This window comes from Monodon monoceros, unplaced genomic scaffold (assembly GCF_005190385.1).
Source record: "Monodon monoceros isolate NGI ecotype Baffin Bay Population unplaced genomic scaffold, NGI_Narwhal_1 Super_Scaffold_2, whole genome shotgun sequence".
NCBI classification, from domain to species: Eukaryota; Metazoa; Chordata; class Mammalia; order Artiodactyla; family Monodontidae; genus Monodon; species Monodon monoceros.
Genome location: NW_021703776.1, coordinates 76,185,422 through 76,200,534, shown reverse-complemented (window position 1 = coordinate 76,200,534; position 15,113 = coordinate 76,185,422). Strand labels below are relative to the sequence as shown.

At 39.1% G+C, this 15,113-nt stretch overlaps 1 protein-coding gene across 3 annotated transcripts in view; it reads right to left on the bottom strand.

Moving 5' to 3' along the window:
- Positions 1–15,113, bottom strand: part of CPED1 (cadherin like and PC-esterase domain containing 1) — a 300,014-nt gene that overhangs the window by 38,673 nt on the left and 246,228 nt on the right. For all 3 annotated transcript variants that reach the window (XM_029233388.1, XM_029233389.1, XM_029233387.1), the window contains one exon: positions 8,429–8,546. In XM_029233388.1, coding sequence (XP_029089221.1) covers positions 8,429–8,546 — 118 coding nt within the window. The remainder of the gene's footprint in view (positions 1–8,428; positions 8,547–15,113) is intronic.

Here is a 15,113-nt window from a genome sequence, read left to right as displayed (position 1 = left end):
CTTAATTTGACCGGTGGCCTTTTTGCTGTGAATCTCTTCACCTCCTTCTAGCTCTGTCACCTTAATTTTTTCATCTGTTAGATGAGGTGTGTGCTGTTCTCCTCACATGATTGGTATGAGGATTTAATGGGATAATGTATTTAAAGGACCCAGCACAGTTACCACATCATATTCACCTTTGTTAGCAGCTGATTTCAGGCATAAAGTAGGGCACAAGCTTTAGTAAATGTTTATAAGATAAATGAATATTGTCAAAAAGCTGCATTTAAGATCTTTCTTATTTTACTGATAAAGTAACATGCATTCAAAACACTGCAGCTTTTAGTGTGAGTGGACACATTAATAATTTATTAGAAAAATATCATGAAATGACTTTTTTTTTTTTTTTTTTTTTTGCAGTACGCGGGCCTCTCACTGTTGTGGCCTCTCCCGCTGCGGAGCACAGGCTCCGGACGCGCAGGCTCAGCGGTCATGGCTCACGTGCTCAGCCGCTCCGCGGCATGTGGGATCTTCCCGGACCGGGGCACGAACCCGCGTCCCCTGCAGCGGCAGGCGGACTCTCAACCACTGCGCCACCAGGAAAGCCCTGAAATGGCTTTTGATTTTTGTTTTTTCCTTGTTTATCTTTTCAGGAACGGAGTGTGAACCAGCATGTTAAACATGGAGCAGTTATTTGTGCCCTTTGTGGAGAATACCTTGATGTCTTCAACAATCACCTGCTCTACCCAAAAGGTCTTGCTTATGTTACTGCTTCATGCTTCTCTTCAAAATATCGAGGAGCTATGGGACTTCCCTAGTGGCGCAGTGGTTAAGAATCCACCTGCCAATGCAGGGGACACGGGTTCGAGCTCTGGTCCAGGAAAATCCCACATGCCGCGGAGCAACGAAGCCTGTGTGCCACAACTACTGACCCTCCACTCTAGAGCTCACAGCCACAACTGCTGAGCCCACGTGCAACAACTACTGAAACCTGAGCGCCTTGAACACGTGCTTCGCAAGAAGAGAAGCCACCATAATGAGAAGCCCGTGCACCGCAACGAAGAGTAGCCCCCGCTCGCCACACGCAGCAACGAAGACCCAACACAGCCAAATAAAGAAAGAAAAGAAAAACCTTTGTTTTAAAAAATATATTGAGGAGCTAAATATTCCCCGATAGTTTTTGAGTTAGAAAGGAAAGTTTTTAACAAGTTTATCTACTCTGGCTTTGATTTATGGTTCTGCTAACAAAAGTATCTGGTGTGACACTAATTTTAGCAGGAAGAATTTCTACTTTCAGGGGATTAATAGGCTTCATTTTAAATTTCATGACTCGGGGATGTCAGAATTGTGTATGTGAGGGTTTGTGTGTGTGGAAATAGTTACAAATAACAAAATACGGAGAGAGATCTAGTTTATAGCTCTTACTGGTTGATCACAGAACAGCCATAAAAAGGAATGAAATTGGGTCATTCATAGAGACATGGATGGAACTAGAGTCTGTCATACCTAGTGAAGTAAGTCAGAAAGAGAAAAACAGATATCGTATATTAACGCATATATGTGGAATCTAGAAAAATGGTACAGATGAACCTATTGGCAGGGCAGGAATAGAGATGCAGACTTCTTAGAGAACGGACCTGTGGACATGGTGGGGGGAAGGGGGGTGGGATGAATTGGGAGATTGGGATGGACATAAATACACTACCATGTGTAAAATAGATAGCTAATGGGAACCTGCTATATAGCACAGGGAGCTCAGCTTGGTGCTCTGTGGTGACCTAGATGGGTGGGATGGAGGGGGTGTGGGAGGTCCAAGAGGGAGGGGATATATGTATACGTATAGCTGATTCACTTTGTTGTACAGCAGAAAGTAACACACCATTGTAAAGCAACTATACCCCAATTAAAAAAAAAAAAAAAGCATGGGTATATTAAGAGAGAGAAACTGGGAGAAACAGAAGGAAATAGAAAGGAAAGGAGACAAGAAGAGTATGACTTCCAAGGAAGAGATGAATACACACAGCAGAATTGCTTTAGTGGAGCACTGTGCCAACAGGAGCAGAGAGCTGAGCTTACTGGACAGTCCAAAAGTAATGTGGACTTGTTTGTTCCTCTTACCATACAACTTTTTCTTTGCTTTGTTTTTTAAACTTAATGTGAATTCCAGAAAACTGCCTTATTCAATATCTACCCATTAAATATACTATCTCCACAATTTCAGGTCTGGTGAATGATCTTCCATTTCTCTACATACATATCACTCTCCATCTAGGAGGATTTTCATTCACTACAGTGTTGAAGTATGTACCCTGTTAGGTATTAGGCACTCTTGTTGTTAAAATAAGGTAATAACTAAGAAAGAAATAGTTAACATTGTTATAGCACCTCTCAGATGTCAGGGATGTTCTGAGCACTTTAATATATTAACTTATTTAAACTCAGAGACACCCTATTATCACCCCCATTGTGCTAATGGCTTAACTGGGACTCAGAAAGGTTAAGTTACTTGTCCAATATATTCCAGCTAGGAGGTGGTGGACCCAGGAATGGAGCTGAAGAGTCAGCTCCAGAGTCCATGCTGTTGATTATAATGTGAAACCTCAAAAATTATAATCAGGTGAGAAGGGTACAATTTATACATGTAAGAAGCTTAATAATAGGTAATTCATAATTAAGAAAAAATATCAGTGTGGTACTCAAAGAGCCTGGGCTTTGGAGACATACACACCTGGGCTCTCCTTCCAGGTAGCTCTGTGGACCTCAACATTAAAGTACATTAAAGTCACCTGGAACGGTTTTTAAAATCCTCATGCCCAGGTCGTACCCTAGACTGATTACCTCAGAACCACTGGATACGGAACTCAGGTATCAGTATTTTTTTTAATGTTTTTCAAGTGATTCCAATATGCAGTCAAGGTTGAGAACCACTGTTTACCTCGGACAAATTACTTAATCTTTTCATGATTACATTTACTTCTCTTTAAGAAAAATATGTAGCGCATCGGCCACAGTGCCTTTATACTAGAAATTGATGAATATATTTTACCGTCCCCACCCAACTTCACCCTAAGCAAGCCATGGCAGATCAGAATAAAGACAGCACCATGGGGGTCAGAGTTGTCTGGCAGGTTCCGTGGAGCAGATAAGATGTGAAGAGGGGTTTGTGAATAGATAAGATTCGGAGAGGTGGAATGGATGATTTTAAGTGGAGACAGACCTGACAGGAGTGAGACTTGAAGAAGTGACTGCTCTCCACAACAGACCGTATATACTGGAGATAAAAAGAAGGTCTGCTCGGTGAAAGGTGTTTCCAAGTTTGTAGATGGAGAGAATAGCAGTAATACTTAGATACAACACTGAACATTTGGGAGCGGTGCTGAGGTTTGAATGGCAAAATGAAGACCGTTCTCAAAAGTGTTTGTTTCTCCATCCGATTCTCTTTTATAATTCTTCTGCGGTTTTCATTCAGAATATATCTTGCTTTCTAATTCTAATTTTGCCCTGGCATACAGGGTTTGTAACCAGTTATCCACATCTTTCACATCTTTGTTTGGTTCCTAATACTATTTGATTTAGACACGGCCTTTACGTTTATCCTTCGTCGATGAATTCCTCAAGAAAACCTCCTTCTGAAATAGTCTTTTTTTTTTTCATAGACATTTTGTGGGTTGTGGATACAGTTGGAAGGGGCCTGGGATCTCCTCTTTTCCATCCTCTTCTTTTATAGTGAGGATAACTGAGGCCCAAGATGTTAAATGACAGAAGTGGGATCATGCCAACAACAGGGCTGGACCAAAATCGAGGTCTCAGAGTCTCCAGTGTGCTGATCCTTTTATCAGGTTAGGTTAGGTCAGCACATAGTCATCAGCTGAAAATGCAATGTGGCTCAGCAGTCTCTCTGGTAGCACTTATAGAAGAAAACCACAAACAGGCTGTCGCAATAAATGTATTTTTATAAGCTGGATTTATTCAGTGGGTTCATGTACTCAGAGACTATGTGTTTTTCACAAGACGGTGGTATGCTGGGGACATAAATGTGTTTCTGAAAATGAGATGTTATTTAATAATACTTTGAAGGGCTCAGTTTTCCTCAGATCCTTGAGTACCTAACAGCGTGTGTATCCCCTCCCCAAATACTGTCTCCTCACCCAACTCCCAAACTCATTGACAGCTAGTTTTGCACAAACCAAGATCTTTGGCCATTTGCTGCTAAGGCTGAAGAAACAAGTGGCCAGTTGCATGCACAAAGATACAAATATGTATTAGTTTGTGGGCATAAAATCACATGCACGTAAAAAAAGATGCCTGATTGGGTCTCTGAAAACTTAGCTCCAATGGTTCATACTACTATATATTTATAGTCATAACTCTTTGCATTTTTGTATCACTTAATAATGCCTTTTTTATTGTGAGTTAGTAATACTACTTGAAATAGATATCTGTATAACATCTGCAGGACTGGGCTTTCTTGATATTTTAAATGATTCCAGCTCAACAAAAATTGTCAAGAAGAAGGACATAAATTCTGTGTTATATATTTAAACAATGAATGAATCAAAGCTGTGATTTCTGAAATAAGGTATGACATATGTCTTAGGGAATAACATTCTGAGGAATGAAATTGCCTTTTGGGAGCAGTTATTTAATTTATCATTATAGCTTTACATTTAATGCAAGTTAAATTTCAGCCATTTAAGTGAATTGGATTGGGTGATATAATGGAGAAAAGAAGTTCGACTTTGTGATTTAGGGCCATGGTGAGATGTAAAATCATATAAATGACAGCACTAATTCCTGAATCTATAATGCTATAAAATAAGGCAGTTTTTACTTAAGAAGAAAAAATACATTTATATTTTCAATATTAGAAATACTAAACTGTAAGTTGTTATATTTCCTTCCAAAAAAAGATACGATAGGGCTTCCCTGGTGGCACAGTGGTTGAGAGTCTGCCCGTCGATGCAGGGGACGCGGGTTCGTGCCCCGGTCCGGGAAGATCCCACATGCCGCGAAGCGGCTGGGCCCATGGGCCATGACTGCTGAGCCTGCGCGTCTGGAGCCTGTGCTCCGCAACGGGAGAGGCCACAGCAGTGAGAGGCCCGCGTACCGCAAAAAAAAAAGATACGGTAAAAGCTTTTGTTTACATATTATAAAATGCAATCTAAATTATTTTCTTTAAATGTAATTCTCACTCAATGATCATATAAATTTCTTCTTTCTGCAAATTAGAAGAATTATTTTTTTCTTTACTGAGCAAAAGATTTTATTCTTAGGTTGTGTCTTATAGTTAAACTATTTTCAAAAGGCTAGAATTCAACTTAGTAAAAAGAAGTCACTCAAAATTATATTAGCTAGTGTTATTGAAAAAACATTTTTCAAGGAGAAAAAATGGATTCAGTTCTGCCAAATAACTGTAATGTGCTGTGAAAATAAGATTTTGGAGCCATTCTATGGCCTTATAAGCTAAAGCAAGAGTCCTAAAATAAACGTCCTCCCAATGTCATCTAATGTGACAACTTCTTTCTATAGAAGGGAGTCCTACCATCAAGGAAGGAAATCATCTCTGACAGCAAAAAAAAAAAAGTGCATTCTTGCAAAGTGCTGTATCTGATCTCACTCATTTGCTTTGAATCTTTAGGTCTCTAGGACCTCAAGGATGGAGCTGTTGTCTCTAGCTGATTGTGCCCTGCTGCTAAGAGTCTTCTGTGAAAGAGAGGAGGGCTTGGATCATGGTTTTAGTTCAGCCACTATGTTAAAATCATATCTCAGACACTGAAAGATGAATAAGGTACAATCTTTGCTCTGGACACACTTGTGATCTATGTGCAGCCATCAGTACAAACTTATTGCTGATGCACCTTTGACATATTAATACACGTACCCTGTACTACGTGTACACCTACTCCTATATGTATATATTACATATATACACATCCATCATAAAACATAAAAATAAGCATAATTAAATAAAAATAAATGTACATATATTTTCATCTTTACTGGCTTCTTCCCTGTGGATTGCTCTGTGCCACTCACTCCCCTTGCATGGCTGCAGTACTCCACTTTGAAGACTACTGATTAGAGGAAGAGAGAGAAACATGTAAATTAGATACTTGAAATACAGTGAGGTGAGTGCTATTTGTAGACATATGTCCAGGATATTCTGGGTGCATAGAAGAGAAGCAACTCTAGGGGTGGTGTAGTAAAGAAGGACTTCCTGGGAAGCAGTCTGGAGTCCTGCAGCTGATAATCAGCATGAAATGAGGTCAAGAGGCTAAGATGGGGCTTCCCTCATGGCGCAGTGGTTAAGAATCCACCTGCCCATGCAGGGGACATGGGTTCGATCCCTGGTCTGGGAAGATCCCACATGCCGTGGAGCAACTAAGTCTGTGCACCACAACTACTGAGCCTGCACTATAGGGCCCCTGTGCCGCAACTACTGAGCCCACGTGCTGCAAGTACTGAAGCCTGCACGCCTAGAGCGTGTGCTCCGCAACAAAGAGTAGCCCCTGATCGTTGCAACTAGAGAAAGCCCATGCGTAGCAAGGAAGACCCAATGCAGAGCAAAAAAGAAAGAAGAAAAAGAGGCTAGGACGAGTTGGGAGAGATAGGAGAGGTCAGATTATTGTCAGGTTAAGGAATATGAACTTGACTGGGGTGTCAATATTGTGTTTTTTTTTTAAAGAGGCATAACTACTCAAGTTACCAGAAGGCCCCTGTGTTTTTTTTGTTTTGTTTTTGTTTTTAATTTTATTTATTTTTGGGCTGCACTGGATCTTCATTGCTGCACCTGGGCTTTCTAGTTGTGGCGAGTGGGGGCTACTCTTAGTTGCAGTGCGCGGGCTTCTCATTGCAGTAACTTCTCTTGTTGCAGAGCATGGGCTCTAGGCACGCAGGCTTCAGTAGTTGCGGCACGGGGGCTCAGTAGTTGTGGCTTGCGGGCTTAGTTGCTCCACGGCACGTGGGATCTTCCTGGGCCAGGGATTGAACCCGTGTCCCCTGCATTGGCAGGCATATTCTTAACCACTGTGCCACCAGGGAAGTCCCAAGGCCCCTGTTTTATGGCAGCCTCTCTTGTAAGGACCAGGCATGGCTTCAGAACAGGGCCTGGCATAAGTTACTGCAAGTTTAATGGACAGAAGAAGCTGCCACTTCTTGAGGAATCTCAGTAATGTATCTTCAACTTTTTGTTGAAGAACTTTTGACTCGGTTCAGCAGGAGGAACAGAATTAAGTTGTTTTTATGATTCTCATAAATTGTCATCTGATAAAAAATACCTAGACACATTGGTGTCTCCTTTGTATATAAGAGTATATATCTCATTTAGCCAAGAATCATAAGTCATACCACCTGACACACCATAATGGGTAAATTCCTCCCTATGCACTGACTGTAATTTATTATTTAGGACACATGTTCAAGAAATGCCCACGTTTGTTAACCGTGCATGCCAAATTGCAATTTGTCCCACCCATTTGTGAAACTCATTTCCTGTTCAAGCTGTGGTGTGAAGTTCATGGCAAGGGTAGAAAAGCTCCTGAGTGTTTTCTCAGACTTTTTAGATGGAGGGAGACTTGGGGTCAGGAGGCCAGAGCAGTAACCAGGAATCACAGAGAAGATGCTCTTTCCTCCTCTTACTGTCTTGGAGGCATTTTTAGTTCCAGCTAGCCTCCACTGAAAGAACAGTGCTGGGGAAGGAAAGAAACAGGGGAAGTAGACAGTGGCACGAAAGTGCCTCATTCCAGGTCTGCCCTAGGCGTAGGCAGGATTGAACACTGTAATTTGAATTTGACATCAGGATTTTCCTGCCTCTATGCATGTTCCATGTATGGGAGATGTTAGTGACCATTCCCAAAGATTTTTTTTTTTAACTAAAAGAAATGGTTTAAAACTGAACTTGTATCCTTTCCAGTTCTTTGGGTTCACAAGGTCAACTTATTTTGTACCTACTCTGTGGAAAGTATAGTGTTAAGTGAATTGGTAGAGTGTGAACAACTCAGACGCCCTGCCCTCATGCAGCTGACAGCCCAGGAAGACTGACATCAAACAATCAACTACACATTTAATCATCTGAATAATTGAGGAAATCACCATGGAAGAAGAACACTGGGTGCTATGAAAATACGTAATAAGGAAAACAAGTCAGAGACTCAAGGAAGGCATTACGGCACAAGTGACTTTTTGGCTGAAGTCTAAAGGTGAACATGCATTAACTGAGCAAAGAGCAGAGGACGAAAAGAAAAGCATTTGATTAATCAAAATATTTCACATATTAAAACAATGCATTTACATTAATTTTATGTGCTGTAGTTCATATTAATGAAAAAGTGTCATATTACCTTGATTTTTTTTGTACAAGAAGAGTTTAATAAATAAACATCTACTGCTTATCTATATTAAAGGATTTTTTTTAAAAAAAAGTAGAAATGATATCCAGTGTAATAGTCACCTTTTGTGTCCCCAGATGGACAGGTCTTTAGTCCCGGCTGTGAAATGGCTTCAATGTAGTCAGAAGAAATGGGCTGTAACCCGCAGGTTTCCTCTGGTTGAATCAGCAAACCACAATCCTGCATTAAAATGATAAAAATTAGCTGTATAGTAATTAACCTGACCTGTAGTAATAAAATCTACAAAACAAGACTTTCTGTGCCAAATAACTTTTGGATAAAAGGGAGCAATTCTTGTTTACCCTTCTCTTGATATTTATTCATCAATAGTTGTTTTTGCTATTAATAGCTACTTCCATTAGGGGCTTCATATTAATAAATTCTAATGATAAGTTAATCTTTATTTTGGCATTGATACTCATGTTACTGCTCTGCCAATTTTTAAAGAAATAAATGTCAGTTTTACTTTAAAAATATACCTGTGTGTTGTTGACTCATTAAAAATATAACATAGTATAATAGAGGACAATACATCAAGGGGAAAAGACTCAATGTGAGAAAAGAAATGGGAAATATTTGGGGAGAATGTTAATTTAACAGATGAATTTCATTTCAACACACATTTATTGAGGATCTATGATATGCTAGAAATGGAATCAAATACATATATTTTATCTAAAGCACCTTCACATATTTATAAAAGTATGTAACAGCTCACTGCAATGAAATTCATTAGGGAGGCATGTTCTGTACTAAGCAATGCCTTCCATAGTCTGCCATATGCATTGGAGAGTGGCAGTTCGTTGGCTTTGAAATCTCTCCTCTGCTCTAGCAGGCTGTCCTGCTCTCATTTTCTCTTAGCTTATCCTACAAAGCTATTGGCATCTGTACCTGTCCTGTTTCCCTCTGTCCCACCTCACCTGGTTCCACTGCCACTCTTTTCACCGGGTTCTCTCAGCCTACCAAAATTAAGGCCAGGTAAAAATGCTAAAATCACTCTGAGGAATGCTTTCTTCCTAATATTGCACGGAGAGCATCTTTTTGTGTCTTAGGTCTCTTTAAACGGTAGCACAGTTAGGTGTTACTGTCTGTCGGCATCATTTGTTTCCTTCATACTCTTCACCACTTGGTAATTGCATTGGTTATTTGTGCCTTTCCACTAGACTGAATACTCCATGAGAACGGATAATTATTTTGTTCCCACATACACCCAGTCCCTAGCATACAGTAGATAATGATAAATATTTGTTGAATGTGTAAAATGTTACAGTTAGTTGTCCCCCTTTTTATATTATAAATTCTCAGTAATGGAGAGAAAATTGTTTTGACCTCTTGTTTGCTCTGTACCTCTGCCTCTAATGAGCAATTTCTGGTCAGCTTCCCTCAGACTTTCAAACATCCTAACCACCAACTCAGATTCCTAGATCTCATACCAACATGTCCGGATATTAAGGAAAAAAAGGAATGGAGGTAGTGTGCGACTTTTTGAAGTCTTGACTTAGTATACATATTTTCATTCTTTAATTCATGACTGATATTGAAGTTTAGGAAACTGGTTAAAATTAGAATTGTGATTTGTATTAAAATGTTCATCATAATAAAGCAGTTAAAAATAACAGAGTTTATAATGATGTGAGAAGATTTAGTCTGAATAAACATCTATGAATGATATATGTTAATGGATGTGTGATATCTATCCATCTATCTATCCATTTGTTTTAGGTGGAGACTAGACCTTTTTTGCCAGAAAAATGGCATTATGTATCTATCAGATTGAAAAAAAATGTTTTATATCAAATGTTAGGGAGGGTGGGGAGAAATAATTACCATTATATACTGCTGATAAGGAGTACAAATTAGTTCAGCTACTTTGGAAGGTAGTTTACAGTAAAATTAAAAATTCACAGACTCCATAGCCCCAAAGTTAGACTTTTCAAAGTCTACTCCAGAAAAACCCTCATGCAATGCATAAAGAACATGTATAAAGATAGATCTAAATGAACGAAGATGGAGAGATTTCCCAGGCATATAATTAAGAAAAAACTGAAGACCTTGTTTTGTTCCAGAATAATACATTCCACATGAAGCACATCGTGAACATGTGGCAAAGTCATCTAAATTCAGGTATTTCAGACTGAGGTGTTGCGTTCAATTTATTAACAATGCAAATAACGTTGAAACATTCCTAAAAGTCTGGATTTAGATAAACGTTTGTCTAGAGATGATTGTTTGTTTGGGGTCTCTGTGGTGTGTGTGTGTGTGTGTGTGTGATTGTGCCCTAATACTCATCTGGAGGGCATTAGAAAGAGTCTAGATCCCAGATGCCAAAGCCCCAGTGGGCATCTTCGAAGCTGAACATATTATTGGCTGTATCAATCAGTTAGAAAGATGTATTGTTAGGTGTGCTGATGGCTTATCCTGTAGGGAACCAAACTCAATCTCTGATGAGTGGGTGTGGGCTCTTTCAGATATGTTAGCCACAGGCAGCCTTTCTGAGGAATGACATCTGAACTGAAGGGTGTGAAAAATTGGGGGGATGAGAATTTCAAGAAGAAGGAGTTGCATGTCAAAGGTCACAAGGCGGGAAAAAGGTTTATCTGACATCTTAGGCAAAAAAAATTATTAAAAAAACTATGTTGACCATCTATATTTTAATAATCAAATCATGACATTTTTTTTCTTGAGATGCACCTCCAAGGTTATCTGCTACAAACTCCTACTCAGAGGAAGAATGATAATCCATGATGTGGTCCTGAGCAATTCTGGATACAGCTTTCAAATGGAAAGGTATTGATTTAATACCTAGAACCTGCAAAGTGCCTTGCTAGAATGCAGGTACTTGACCTCAAGCAACATAATCTAGTTCATCATCAGAAGTTTCTTCTTAATCCTGAACTGAACTCCATCTTATTCGTTCTAATTATCCTCTTCGGTGCAGTTTAGAACAAATTTATTGTAATAATATAGAAGCATGTTCTGACCTGACTTCAAAGGTGCTGAAACAAATGACTGGCAACAGAGAATAATAATATTTTTAAATGTTCAATGTTTGCACTTACTGAATACCCAAGATCCCACATATGAGCCTATTAAAATAGAGTAAACATAATGCAGAACATAGAAAAGCATAATGTAAGGGGGAACCAGACAGGGTGACCGCTCCGGCTGCTTAGAATCTTGGCCTTGTCTTCGCGTTTGAATTGTTCCCCGGCGTGGTGCTATCTCTACCTCAGATGGAGGCTCCTACGGGGTACCTGTTCTTCCACAGTCAGCAGGTCAGCCCTGTGATACTTGCACTCATGAATTTTAGTCCAGCGTTGCCGTGAACTGGCTGTGTGCTGCCGAGTAAGTCACTCGATCTAGTTTTCTCAATATAAAATGGTGAAGGGTAGAGAGGAGATACCACAGCAGATGACGTGAGGTGCCTACACAATATTCATTCTCCCTTCTTCCTTTCTAGTAGAAAGACCTTCATTTTGTTGGAGGGAGCAATGTGTTTAGCATTAAAAAAAATCAAACAAATAAAACTCTATTTCCCAGTCTCCTTCGTAGCTAAACATGGCCAGGTGACACAATTCCAGCCAAAGAAATATAAGTGGAAATTGGCTACAGATCTCTGGAAAAATTTTGTTTCCCCGATGCCATGTTTTCTTTGTCACTCTGTTTCCGATTTCTGCTAGGAATGTGGATGTGAGCCTGAAGGAGGAGCAGCCATGTTGTAATCATGAGGAAACCAGGAGCAGAAAGATAGGAAGTAGGATGCCCATGATGCTGTAAAAGCTGCCGCATGCTGACTTTGGGCTGCCCGCCTCTGCACTTCTTGCATTGGAAGAAAAACAAACACTTACTTGGTCAAACCACTATGGAAATATAATATGCAGCCAAACTTCTCTCTTCCTCTAAGAGTTTGTGAAACCTATTGTTGGGCCACATGAAACTTTGAGAATCCCTTTAGATCTTAAAAGTGATAAACCCCACTAATAAAAAAATTAAACAATTTTTGAAAGGGAAAAACTCATTAGCATATCTCATTCTTTCTTCACTGGTGTGATTAGTAATTTAGTCACATTCAGGCATACTCAAGAAAATGAATAATAGCTCTTCTGGCCTTACATGTCATCTCTTGGAGCCCCTGAGTCTAGGTACATGGAAAAGGTAGTATTTAGCAGAGAAGCTTAAAATTTACCCCAGAAATCTCCACATTTAGAGTGTATCGCTTTGCTGGAGACTTCACAAATTCCTGAATGGACTGTCATAGCTTTCAACAGAGTGCAATGAGATAATTAATGGATTTTCTTGTTCAAACATGTGCAGAGTATATGCATTTAGTACATAATTTTAAAAATTTGCTTAACTTTTCATGAAATGCTGTAGTTACCAACAGAAGATATTAAGGTGCCCTTGGCTTCACCCTCTGCCCTACCCATGAATACATGACCACTGTTCTTGTTACCAATTCCTCTGGAAACCCATTTAGTTTTTTACAGATGTATTTGGCCACAAATGAATTAGTAGTATTTTTCATTTTTATGTGATTTTGCTATGCTTTTAGAGCGATATCAAATTGGACTATTTGATCTAGTAGGTAATTTTAAACCTTACCTACTTTTTTGGTGCCACAGAATCATTCTTTTAAGATCAAACAGTTCTCCCTTTCTTCTACTAAATAATGAAAAATGTCCACATTCTAAATTTAAAAATATACATTTACTCCTTGTGGCGCCCAGATTTTCCAGAGGGACCCATTTCTTTCCCCTGGGCTGCTGCTATTTCTAATAAGTCAGTAGTGACTGCTCAGACTTTACAATATTGGCACGGTTGCCTCCCTGCAGAAAGGCAGAGTCCTCTTCCAGATAAAGAATGTTCCTTTTCCCATAAGAGACAAAATTCTTGATGAGCTAATTTTACTATCTTGTTTCAAAAGGACGAATAATTTTCTGTCTTCACATTGCCTCTAAATTTAACAACTGCTTTCCTTGTATTGTAGTCAGCCAGCCATAAAATAGTAGCTTTTGTGTGATTCACAGTATTAGACACAGAATGACCATTTACAGAATAATTATCTGAGGTATAGATTAGCGATGAATCATTACAGCATAATCCATCTGAAATCATCTTTTACATACCACAGTGATCCTAAAACTGAATGTTTTTCTTGAAGAAAAGAATGCATATGCAGAAAACTATAAGACACTGATGAAAGAAATTAAAGACGATACAAACAGATGGAGAGATATACCATGTTCTTGGATTGGAAGAATCAACATTGTGAAAATGAATATACTACTCAAAGCAATCTACAGATTCAAGGCAATCCTTATCAAACTACCAATGGCATTTTTCACAGAACTAGAACAAAAAATTTTACAATTTGTATGGAAACACAAAAGACCCCGAATAAGCCAAAGCCTTCTTGAGAAAGAAAAACAGAGCTGGAGGAATCAGGCTCCCTCACTTCAGACTATACTACAAAGCTACAGTAATCAAGATAGTATGATACTGACACAAAAACAGAAATATAGATCAATGGAACATGACAGAAAGCCCAGAGATAAACCCACGCACATATGGCCACCTTATTTTTTATAAAGGAGGCAAGAATATACACTGGATAAAAGACAGCCCCTTCAATAAGTGGTGCTGGGAAAACTGGACAGCTACATGTAAAAGAATGAAATTATAACGCTCCCTAACACCTTACACAAAACTAAACTCAAAATGGATTAAAGACCTAAAAGTAAGGCCAGACACTATAAAACTCTTAGAGGAAAACGCAGGCAGAACACTCTATGACATAAATCACAGCAAGATCTTTTTTGACCCACCTCCTAGAGAAATGGAAATAAAAACAAAAATAAACAAATGGGACCTAACGAAACTTAAAAGCTTTTGCACAGCAAAGAAAACCATAAACAAGATGAAAAGACAACCCTCAGAATAGGAGAAATATTTGCAAATGAAGCAACTGACAGAGGATTAATCTCCAAAACATACAAGGAGCTCATGCAGCTCCATATCAAAAAAAACAAACAATCCAATCTAAAAATAGGCAGAAGACCTAAATAGACATTTCTCCAAAGAAGATATACAGATTGCTAACGAATACATGAAAGCATGCTCAGCACCACTAATCATTAGAGAAATGCAAATCAAAACCACAATGAGGCATCACCTCACACCAGTCAGAATGGCCACCATCAAAAAATCTACAAACAATAAATGCTGGAGAGGGTGTGGAGAAAAGGGAACCCTCTTGCACTGTTGGTGGAGTGTAAATTGATACAGCCACTATGGAGAACAGTATGGAGGTTCCTTAAAAAACTAAAAATAGAACTACCATATGACCCAGCAATCCCACTACTGGGCATATACCCTGAGAAAACCATAATTCAAAAAGAGACATGTTCATTGCAGCACTATTTACAATAGCCAGGACATGGAAGAAACCTAAGTGCCCATTGACAGATGAATGGATAAAGAAGATGTGGCATATATATACAATGCAATATTACTCAGTCATAAAAAGAAATGAAATTGAGTTATTTGTAGTGAAGTGGGTGGACCTAGAGTCTGTCATACAGAGTGAAGTAAGTCAGAAAGAGAAAAACAAATACCGTACGCTAACACATATATATGGAATCTAAAAAAAAAAAAAAAAAAAAAAAAGATTCTGAAGAACCTAGGGGCAGGGCAGGAATAAAGACGCAGACGTAGAGAATGGACTTGAGGACACGAGGAGGGGGGAGC